Raw genomic sequence first — 12,275 nt, 5'->3', positions numbered from 1 at the left:
AATGTAAACATGAAGTCATGTTTTCAAAATCATTTCACGCCTCCCTCCTCTCTGTGAGTGCCGATGTGCAGAAAGGCCGCTTACACCCATTATCCCATTTCCCTGTTGTGCGTTTTGAATGACATGATGACTTGAAGTGATTCTGCCATCATCCCCCTGTGGAGGTGTGCGTGAGTTGAGTTCCTAAAGCTGTGCTGACAGAAGCTTGTGTGTTTACATGAAATCTGTCTATCTGCTGTTGCCTATGAGTCTGCATTAAGTACGTGTGGGTGTTGCTGCTTCGGCAGGTGTTGTTTCTAGAAGAGCTAGATCGCGTCTTTACTGAGAATCTGTCTCGGACAGGACAGCAATTGGTTTGATTAGAATATCTCTAACTATCTCTAACTACTGTAATCAATCAAAACTGTGCAGAATTTAGTTGCAATTAAACAATAGTAGAGGAAAGGGTTTGATCCAATTAACAACAAAAAAACATGTGGGGTCAGTGAAAGTAAATTGATAATAGTCTCAGTAGAACCTGTTCGATCTCTAGAATATTCTCATCATTATCAGACGTTAACCCACAGCTTCCAGAGACAGTGGAACAGGCAGCGGGTCAGAAAGGTAAAGGAATACCTCGACAGCACAGACAGAGTGAAGAGCCAGAGCTCGTTAATGCACCGCTTCAAGAGGGCCGAGGTCCGTTAAGGACATAAAGACCCGAACAGAAGATGAGCAGCACGTTCCCTCTGCGGAGTGCACACACACACACAGGAAACTCTCACCTTCACAAGGTGGCAATTGGAGGAGGATTTTTTAATAAATGCGAAGGTTGGTCGGAGGTAAGAAAAAAAAAGATGGAAAAGAAAAAGTTGGGAGATAATAGAAAAAGAGATCAAGTGCTGCAAGAAAGAAGAAAATAAGGTGGGTAATAAATGCTTCGCCGGTGAGGTTAGACAAGGGGGGGGCACATGCTGAGGGGCAGCTTCATGAAGACAGACAACAAGACAGAGACGAGCTCCAAGTCACACAGAGAGTCCCGTTTACTGCACAGATTGGTCTCTGCTTAATGCTCGTTCACAACGAGCCCGGTTAGTGTGAAGGTCGACCACTGGCACGCAGCGCCTGAAGTGACCTTCACAAGGTCAGGATGATGGTGTCCATCGCGGAGCACTGCCGCTTGCACAGATTTCTCACTTCTGGCTGAATCCGTGATGGCCTTCAATTTGTTGTAAAAAAGGAAGACAGCGCGTCTCAAACTTCTGCCCCCACATCCTCAGAAAAACACTGAGTCAAGATGAGTTTCAGAAATACATGGCCAGGCTTCCGGGTGCTGTTTGTTTTATTCTGGGGCACAAAAGGTTTGATTTCCATACATAGAAGTGAGAAAAAAATACATCTTTTCATCTCTCTCAACCCTAAAATCCAGGTCGCGGCAGCCTCCCCCGCACTGCCCACACAGCCTGAGGATGATTGTGTTGCTGCGGCGCCTCCCCCCCCCCCCACACCCGGCATCAAAGTCAAAATCCACAAGACACACTTTCTTCAATTCACTTCATGACGTATGGATCCTACTCTTGGCCTTTTGGAATGCCCACCATCGCTCCTGTGGGCGCTCTGTCTGGGAACGTGTTGCTGCCCAGACAAGGCAGACGAACTCAGCGGCACTTTGATGAGCCACACTTGCAAATATACACCTCTCCATGAGTTTATTTTTAAGGGTCTGCGTGACACGCATTGAGTCACAGCCTGCGGGTCATCAGCTTAGCGTAGCATCAACGCAGGGGGAGGCGGGAGGAAACTTCTAACGCTTCCTGGTATTGTGCATGCTGGCTCGCCATAATGGCGAAGTGACACACTTTATATACATAATACAACCAACCCTATTTATTGCATTACTGCTGGTAGAGTAAAACAAATCCATCAATCACTTAACCTGGAGTCCAATAAGAGTAAATAAATAAGCTAAATGAAGGAAAGCAATCGTACCTCATCTGTTATCTGTCCCCCAAACGTCACCCATGTACCTGAATGGAAGAGAAGATATTTAAACATTAGAAAACATTTGTGTGTTTGCGTGTGTGTGTGTGTGTGTGTGTGTGTGTGTGAGTTTGACATCCTGTCAAAGAATGAGAAAGTGCATCCAAACCTTTGACTGGTACTGTATGTCAAAACATGTCAAAACATGTCCTCTGCAAACCTCCATAATTTTATATATATATATATAGCTAATTAAGAGTTGTCTTTTTTTCATGAGATATCGATTTATTTGTTGATTCCCTACTGTTTTAACTCCCCATTTAATCCTTCTCACTCAGCAACAATTTCCCCCTAAATGAACAGACAGTTCACCCTCTGACACTGTTGATCTCCTCGGCTCCAATGTCAGAAAACGATCGCCGTACCTCAGAGACCGGCGACAATGACGCCTCATTCAACCATCTCCTCCTTTCTTCAGACTTGGATGTCCTGGCATGACGGAGCTCATTGAACCATACACTGAGGTTTAACTCCCAGAAGGCACTCTACGGATAGATTGGACCTATTGGTGCACGCTGATATCATCTCAACTCAGCAGGAGGCAGGAAGCTGCTGTTCTCAACACGCAGCTCCAGCGTGGTTTTGAAATGATTAAGGCGGCTGAAACAATGGGGATCTTCGTTGAGACAAGTTCTTTTTGAACATTGTTAACAGCAGTAACCATGGTAATCTCATTCAGCATCCATTGCACCTCAAATATGCGTTTGCCTGTGTGCGTTTGCATGTTTGGGGACATGAATGTATCTCCAGTGCAGAGAGTCTGAAGTCACAGCCCAGCAGTTAAGACCCTGCAACAAACAGTCCTCTTTCTCCCTTTCAAGGAGCTGCTAATGGAAAGCGTCTGAAGCGGTACTTGCTGTTGCTAAGCGACAATAGAAAACAACCTTGCAGGGCTTCGTCCTAAAGCTGAAGGGTGTTCAAGTTAATATTCAAACTCAAGCTACTGACAAAGGAACTGATGAGGTCGTAACATCCACATAAATGGTACAATCAGGAGGTTGTTTGACTTTTTTTCCATTTCAAATCACTTTACTGGCCCCAATTTTCTTCCTCTGACAGGTTTTTCTACTTAACTGACCCCTTAACTCGCTTTTTCAGCACTTTTCCGCTAATCATCGTACAGATAGAAAGCCTGAATCACATTTTGTTAAAATCATTTTCTGTGTTATTTGTTCTAAAACATTGACGCGCCCGAACGCCTCGTCATACTTACATTAAAGTATCTGCAATATGTTTTGTCGTGCAGAAACGCATCTAAACCTCATCTAGTAGAGGACACGTCCCTTTATGTTTTTTCAACAGACCCTGTATATATTTGTAGAGAATAGAGAGACACACACACACACACACACCTCTGCAACTATTTTCAGTTGTGTTTCTATTTGATTATTCTATTTGACTTGCATCTTATATTCCTTCGTCCGTCCTGTTGTATCTACATCTGTTCCTCTCTTGTCTGCGCAGCGGCGGCCTTCCCGGGGTTCACAAAACAACAAAAACCCGTTGTTATGTAACGGAGCACAAAAATCTAATGTTTCTGTGTTTTTTCCTCCACCCAGTTGAACACGGTAGTAGAAGAAAGGCTTTTGAAAAACAGCATCGCAAAGTTCAGCCTCACAAAAACAACTTCTGAGAGAAGTGTCAGCGGAGATAAAAGCCTTCAGTATTTGTAGCGAGGCTTTTGCATTTAGTTGCGTCATGTTTTCGTCATATATCTACAGAACTACACTGATCAACCACCATCGTCACAGCCGGACTGATCAGGTACGATGCTCTTTGTGATTTCAACCAACAGAGCTCAAATGTTGCAAACCAATAAGCCTCGTTGGGACCTGTGTTTGTGTGTGTGTGTGTGTGTGTGTGAGTGCGTCTGTGTATCCATGCATACCTCAAAGAGGTCAGACGTTTATCAGGGAACGTAGAAACAGGGAAATCTGCAGAAGCAGATTTGCTCTGCTGAGAGGTCCCGATGATTTCCTTTTCCCTTCAATTATCAATTAACCGAGCCGCTACGCTGGCATTATAATTGATCCTAAATGAATAAATCAAGCTACAATAAACCAGTGACAGGTATTGAAACTGTGGAAGGTTAATAAATTGAACTCTGAATTCTCTTTATTTATTGCTAGTGGAGTGCAAATAATTGATAATGAATTGACCTACATGGATGTTCAGTGTGTATTGTTTTCTCAAAACTGCTGACAGGAAAAAGATGGAGCAGCACATATCTCTACAGTACTATATTGCATTATTTAAGGTTACTGCATAACAACTGTTATTTTACTTTCTAAGACTTGATAATAAAATATCATCAAATGCAAAATGTCCCAACATTAAAGGAAGGAGTCAAAGAAGAGTTTAGATATTTACTGAGAGAGGATCAGAGAGGCCGAGAGAGAGAGAGAGAGAGAGAGTTCAGACGGAGCTGAAGAGGTGGAGGCTTTCAGGACGGATGCAAAACTCCCGGAGCATGAGTCGCATATTTCTTTCTATTCAAAATATGTTTTTGTGTTGACATCTCACCCTCCTCCCTCCCTTCCTGCCTCCCTCCCTCCCTCCTGCACTCTCCCCCTAATGAATGAGTGAGTGTAGAATACTAATACTTTGTAGACACACTTACATACATAGCTTTAATTTAATCACTGCCTTGCTTAAGAGCGCACATAAGGTCTGCATGTTAAATACTGTGGCAATAAATCACTTTCGTCTGAGCAACAAAGTGAAGCAGATGTGAGCCGGTCACTCATATCGAGGTCACTGCTCCCGTGTTGTTGCGTAACGTTTGGGTGTTCTGTCTAAAACGCATTCTGGATTCAAGCTTAGATTCAAAGCTTTAAAAGCAGCCCTGGGTCTTAAGTCCCATTACGGCTGGAATTCAGCAACCAAAGTGCTCCAAGTTGGCCGAAGGTCTGTTTCCATCGAATGTTCTGGAACAGCATCGTCCCTCGTATGAAGTGAAAAATAAGGGAATAGAATCTGACACAACAGCATGTTGTTAAAAAAGGTGTCTTTTTAATATTATGCAATCAAGTGAAGTGAACATAGTGAGACGGTCTTACCCCCGGGGCATCGTGGTGCATAGGTCCTGCACTGATGTTTTTATGCAAAATGACGATACCATTGTGAGAATATCAGCACATAAGCCACACACACACACACACACACACACATCATCATTATTGATCTCGGCACTGCTCCTTGATTGAAACACCGTTTAGCATCCTGCTCTTTGCCCTCTCTCCTCTTCCTCCTCCTCCTCCTCCTCCTCCTCCTCCTCTATCCTCCTCTCTCCTCCTCCTCCTCCTCCTCCTCTCTCCTCCTGCTCTCCCCTGCCAGCGCTACGTGCGCCCTGGGCGCAGCGTGTGGCGGGCGCCTGGCATTATGCTGACCTTCTCTGCACCGTGAACGCTCCGCCATATTGAGTCAGACCCCTCAGTCTACCGGGGACCAGCTGGGGCTCGGATCCGGCCCTGAGAGCGAGAGACACCAGAAAGCTTCCCCTGCCAGGGATTCTATTGTGACGTTTTTCTTGAACTTAACAAACTTGATCTCATCGTCACTACAAAAAGCAAAAATCAAAGACACAACCTGAATCTTTGAAGATTCAAAAAAAAAAAACTGATCAATCAATGAAACGTGAAATCTCATTAGCTATACTTCTACATTACTACAATACTAAATGATCATATAAAGCATCAGTGTTCAACAAGTTACATTTATTTCACCAGATTCTTTTTAAAGAAACAAACAAACAAAAACAAAAAAAACAGTTTCAGGCCCTGTATCCATGTTTTTATCAGCGTTTATCATCCCGGATTCTATCACATACATTTCCTGTTTCAAGTAAACACACACACACACACACACACACAGACAGACACACAGTGCTCAGGGGTTATTTGAGAGCTCTCCATGGTGACAGATATACAGTAGGTATGCTGTGTGTGTCTGTGTGTGTGTGTGTGTGTGTTGTCTCCTACCCACTCTCATGCTATATATTGAAGCTGAAGCGCAGCGGGTTTGACTTATACGAGAAGTGAACTATTCTGTGAACACATTTTAACGCTGCAACCCGCATTGACATGGCAACGCACACACACACACACACACACACACACCCACAAAGAAGTAACACCACCTAATTAAACTGCAACCAGAGAGCTGACATGTGTTCAGTTCACAGTCACCAGTCATAATTCAAGTTTCGCCAGGTGGCTTCATAAAGTGTGTAAATTTAAAAGCAAAACTCGACCATTGGGTCTTTTTTATTTTCGTGTCGTGTGTTTAGTCGTCGTCGTTGGTGTAGTCAGTGAGGGAGAAATGCATTGTGGGTAATGAGGCCAAAAGTCTACTCACCGAGCCCTAAGCAAGACACTCTGAGTCCTGACTTCCCAAGGTTCCTGTAACAGAAAAAGCACATGTACTGTATTAAACATAATAAGTTCAACCGAACAGAAGATTAGTAAAGAGAAGTCTTGTAAAACAAGAGGATGGATGATGCTTTTCTTCAAATAATCACTTGACAGCTCTTTGGATTCCTCCACAACAGGAAATTGAACTTCACTTTTACAGACCTTGGGGTGAACGTCCCAATGCGTTTAAACAGGTGAGTGTGTGTGTGTGTGTGTGTGTCCTTTAATGTCACTCTCCAGTCAGCCGTGAGAACAAACATTCAATAACAGAATGATGCATCTTATTAGCTGTATTTGCACTTTATCCTGTTCATGGTAAAAATGACACTTATTGCGTTTCCAGTCTTCCGACCACTCAAAGCGCTTCACTACAAACTACATGTAATTCAGCCATTCACCTGCATTCATAATAAATGGATGCCCCATTTAAAGTGCAAAACATTCATACCTATTCATACACAGTAGCAATTTGGGGTTGAGCGCCTTGTCTTAGTTGTGGTTTGTAAAAAAAAGAGTTTTCCAAAAACATATAAACACATTTGAAAATGCCTGACTAACTCCTGTATTACAGCAGAGAATGTCCTGTTCCACTGTCAAGTCAAGCATGAGGACGAGTTATTGTCCTGTCATGTCAATTTCCTGTGGGAGCGTCCGTGGACTAATGACTAAACTAATACTACAGGACACACAGAGACACACACACGGACACACACTTCTGAGCAGGTGCAAAGGTAAACCACTGCTCTCATTAATCCACTTGTTGACAGAACAGGTGGCACAGGTCAGAATATATATGTTGATAATGAATCATATTTAGAGAGGAGTTATTTAAGTTATTTAAATTCTCATATCTCAAGTCTGTCGATGGCTGAATTAAAAACATGCATTTGATGCACAGCCTCAGTTCTGTGCACTGATTGATGAGTACGTTATTCACAGCTGTCAGCAATCTGTCATCTTTGCTCATCTTTCAAAACCGCTTCAGTTCGGCATGGACTGACACCTCTACATCCTACAATATCAGAATAGTTAATTGGGCATAAAAGTGGAGACAGCCTTAGTAGATTGATTCTTAGATACTTAGATCCTTCTTTGACCTACAAAGTCTGCACCAAGGACACTGAACACTTTATACAAGGTGCTCTTGAACAACAAGTCACAGGACTTTATTTTGCTCTGCATTCACAGCATCAAGAGCCCAGCGTCAAATTCACGTTGAAACTTTTTGCATGACTGAAAGTGTAAAGATGAATTTGAAAGGTTGCATTAAAGTTGCTTTTGTTGCACATAAAATGCCGATGATTTTTTGGCCTGCCAATAGGCCATCTTCTGCCTTTAGATCAGGGGGGGACTAGATGCGCTGAGTCAGTCATTGGATGCCCTGCAGGCGATTAATGATGATGTCGCTGCCCCCGGCCGCAACCATGAATGATCACGATGCGGGGGAACTCTATTTCAGGCCTGAAGAGAAAAACTTGGTAGGAGCCAGAGCGGAGCAAAGACAAATGACCCGTCAAAGCAAAACGGCACATTGAGATGAGTGATACGACAACCTCAATCCTTGCACTTCGATTTGCAAATGGAGTAATTGTACTTCATGTAGCTACTGGGCATTTATAACATCTTCTGCTCACTGGAAGAAGAAGCCATGTAAAGGGAAATCTCAAAATTCAAAAGGTTTTTTTTGTGTGTCATGTCGATTTATTTCTCACCAGTGACCTATAAACTGATTTCTACACACCAGAACACTCACAGGGGTCCATCTTAATCCTGACAGATAACAGATTGTCCTATCAGACATAGTAGTTATAGAGTTAATACACTCACCGGCCACTTTATTAGGTACACCTGTCCAACTGCTCGTTAACACTTAATTTCTAAGCAGCCAATCACATGGCGGCAACTCAGTGCATTTAGGCATGTAGACATTGTCAAGACAATCTCCTGCAGTTCAAACCGAGCATCAGTATGGGGAAGAAAGGTGATTTGAGTGACTTTGAACGTGGCATGATTGTTGGTGCCAGAAGGGCTGGTCTGAGTATTTCAGAAACTGCTAATCTACTGGGATTTTCACGCACAACCATCTCTAGGGTTTACAGAGAATGGTCCGAAAAAGAAAAAACATCCAGTGAGCGGCAGTTCTGTGGGCGGAAATGCCTTGTTGATGCCAGAGGTCAGAGGAGAATGGCCAGACTGGTTCGAGCTGATAGAAGGGCAACAGTGACTCAAATAACCACCCGTTACAACCAAGGTGGGCATAAGAGCATCTCTGAACGCACAGTACGTCCAACTTTGAGGCAGATGGGCTACAGCAGCAGAAGACCACACCGGGTGCCACTCCTTTCAGCTAAGAACAGGAAACTGAGGCTACAATTTGCACAAGCTCATCGAAATTGGACAATAGAAGATTGGAAAAACGTTGCCTGGTCTGATGAGTCTCGATTTCTGCTGCGACATTCGGATGGTAGGGTCAGAATTTGGCGTCTACAACATGAAAGCATGGATCCATCCTGCCTTGTATCAACGGTTCAGGCTGGTGGTGGTGGTGTCATGGTGTGGGGAATATTTTCTTGGCACTCTTTGGGCCCCTTGGTACCAATTGAGCATCGTTGCAACGCCACAGCCTACCTGAGTATTGTTGCTGACCATGTCCATCCCTTTATGACCACAATGTACCCAACTTCTGATGGCTACTTTCAGCAGGATAATGCGCCATGTCATAAAGCTGGAATCATCTCAGACTGGTTTCTTGAACATGACAATGAGTTGGCTGTACTCAAATGGCCTCCACAATCACCAGATCTCAATCCAATAGAGCATCTTTGGGATGTGGTGGAACGGGAGATTCGCATCATGGATGTGCAGCCGACAAATCTGCGGCAACTGTGTGATGCCATCATGTCAATATGGACCAAACTCCCTGAGGAATGCTTCCAGCACCTTGTTGAATCTATGCCACGAAGAATTGAGGCAGTTCTGAAGGCAAAAGGGGGTCCAACCCGTTACTAGCATGGGGTACCTAATAAAGTGGCCGGTGAGTGTATATTTTCAGCATGGGCATGCCACAACACAGTGTAACAGGTGAAATGAGGACGAGCCTGTAAATTTCAACTCATATCGAAAACCACAACTGTACCTGACTGATGGTTGGCCCGGATATTGCTGAACCTCAACACGCACCCCTTATTCGTCTTTCACAGCCGCAGATTTAGAGATGAAAGTATGGCCCGTGAAAAGGACAAGTAGTGAGACAGCCGGCATGACACAGAAAAGAAGGAAAGGAGATTTCCCGCCGCATGGAAGACGAAGTGAGAAATTGATCGTGCTCCTCATATGAAACCCCTTTCAAATGACTCTTCGTAGATATGCAGACACTTACAGCCGCACACATAAATAACCAAAAGCCCCACCACTAAACACACACACACACACACACACACTAACAAGGCCGTCCTCACCCATCAAATATTCATTGAAATACAACCCCCCCCCACAGATAACCCACAACAAGCCTTCTCCATCAATGAGTCCATTGGTCTCCACTTAAACATGTCTTCATTAGCCTGATGATGGACACTAATGACTTTCTCTAATACCCCCCTGCTGCTACTACCAGACACCATGGAGATATTATCCTCTCTCTCCTTCCTGCATGTCGACATTCATCCCCACAGATCTCACTGACGTACCCATCACCTCCTCCCCTGCACAGGCTCAGGAAGCTACTCAGTATTCGGGGAAGATAAACACAATTGTTCTGCAAGTTTGCATTTTAAACTACTGAATATAAAAGAGTGGAACAAGAAGTTTGAGAGTCGGGCATAATCGGAAGAAGAAGAAGAAGAAGAAGATGAAGTCAAATTCAAAGTTGAGGTGACAAAAAAGAAGATTTAATATTGTTCATTAAGGCACTTTACAAAACTGTGATTAGGGAATTTATTTCTTCAACTAAACAAATAACTTTCAATATTTCTTATTTATTTAACACAGTTAAAGGTTGGGTTCCAATTGTATTATAAGGACATTTTATTGATTCTATTTCCTTTACTATTAAGTAATAAACGCAACACAGAAGTAACTTCCTGCTTGGGCACCCTATACACGTAGTATACAGTCAATATTTGTCACGTTTTATATGTGTACTTTTCCTTCATTGATTTTATGGATTTGTTTTTAATTTTGTGAACAATTTGAAATTGAAATCGGAATTGCTGTTTACAATACAAAAGAAGGGTTATGAGCCACATAAGGCAGTGTGTGTGTGTGTGTGTGTGTGTGTGTGTGTGTGTGTGTGTGTGTGTGTGTGTGTGTGTGTGTGTGTGTGTGTGTGTTTGTATCAATGAGAGAGGGTGAGGGGTGAGGGGTGAGGGGGGGGGGGGGTGGGGGGGGTGTCAAGCAGGAAGGCCACCTGAGCTCCAGACAAAGTAGGCCACAATGTTACAGTAATCACTCAGCTTCTAAAAACACACCTAGTCTATTTGGCACTTCACACTTCACGGAGACAACAATAGTTTCCCGGCTGTGTTTCTCTCATGAGGCAAATCCAGTATTACCTCAGTAAAAAAGGCACAGAAAGAGCTGATAACGCTCTCGTAAATCAATAAATAGCATGTATTAACATTGCATCGCTCTCTTCCTCTCACGGACCAACCCGCTTGCATGCAATCATCTATTAAACATGAACACTGTGCAACCAGCCCACTGTGTAGGCCTACATTCATCACAATCTATTGCAAGCGGCCTGAACTGAGCGTTAGTTCACTTGGCAACTTGTCAAAAGGCCCCTTTACTTTTTGTTTCCTAGCTGCTGCTGACTTGTGTTTTCTTGTGTTTCTCCTTTTCGACCTGAGATCATCATCCAACTCCTTGACATCTTTGCTGAGTTTACATTACCAGAGGAAATAAATGGGCCAAGTATGCGCTTGTGGTAGAGATGTACAGAAGAAGAGACAATGCAACACTTGAAAGGTTATTATATTCTTAGGAGAGAATGTTATATACACATTCATAATCTTTCACGGGAAGTTCTAGTAATATATTGTTTTTGCATAAAATCTTGTCTTCGTGATCATGGCTTCACTTTAGAGAAAAAAGGGAGCCATCTGCAGATAAACATCATAATGTGCAGACTAATTATTTCTCCATATCCCATTAAATTACTACTTAAGAGAGGGAGACAGTGCCGAAGATTGATTAAAAAAAAAAAATCCCACACAAATCTGCTGAGATATCAACTATATCACACTGCTCACATCAATGCAACTCAGATGAAAAACTAGGACATTCTGTAACATCCGATAACATTTCCCAACTTTAAAATCATGCAAGATGTGTAAGCTTTGATGTAATTGTTTCTGTCTGATGGAAAAATTGTAAGAACAGACGAGAAGAAAAGGAACCCGGGAAAACAACCGAGGTGGTGATCCGAATACTCTTCTGTTTATAGTGATTAATGATGTACCAATTAAGGCTCAATTACTTAATTAGGGCTGAAAAATGAGTGATGAAGTTGCCTTCAGTGGCAAATAGAACAAACGAAGAGAAATACGGATAAAAGGAATCAATGATTTTTGTAAGATAGTCTTGGCTTTGTTGCATGATAGTTAAAAAGCACAAATGCTGCTGCAAACCAAACTGGAAAGCACTTCTATTGCCTCCCTACGGCTCTCAACATGGCCGCGCCCGCGGTGGATGCTGGCAGCTAACGATGCTAACAGCACCGACAGCACAAGCGGCCAAACACACAGGAGGCGAAGGCGTGGACTCTGTGGACTCTCGTTTTTCCACTACGTCACGTAGCAAGCAGTCGTTTCACTCAAGTGTAATTTCTCTCTCTTTTAATAC

At 43.2% G+C, this 12,275-nt stretch overlaps 1 protein-coding gene across 3 annotated transcripts in view; it reads right to left on the bottom strand.

Moving 5' to 3' along the window:
• The window catches only part of kcnab1a (potassium voltage-gated channel subfamily A regulatory beta subunit 1a), a 50,070-nt gene that overhangs the window by 10,200 nt on the left and 27,595 nt on the right, over positions 1-12,275 (bottom strand). For 2 of the 3 annotated variants that reach the window (XM_037463866.2, XM_037463875.2), the window contains exons 2-3: positions 6,376-6,419; positions 1,969-2,006 (exon numbers count right to left, since the gene is read on the bottom strand). In XM_037463866.2, the coding sequence (XP_037319763.2) occupies positions 1,969-2,006; positions 6,376-6,419 (82 nt within the window). Of the gene's footprint in view, positions 1-1,968; positions 2,007-6,375; positions 6,420-9,567; positions 9,768-12,275 lie in introns of those variants that run through there. The other variant, XM_037463894.2, reaches the window with a different exon arrangement.

Source organism: Pungitius pungitius, chromosome 3 (assembly GCF_949316345.1).
Source record: "Pungitius pungitius chromosome 3, fPunPun2.1, whole genome shotgun sequence".
Classification (NCBI taxonomy): Eukaryota; Metazoa; Chordata; class Actinopteri; order Perciformes; family Gasterosteidae; genus Pungitius; species Pungitius pungitius.
The sequence above is the reverse complement of the archived record's forward strand: the minus strand, read 5'-3'. Positions and strand labels throughout refer to the sequence as shown.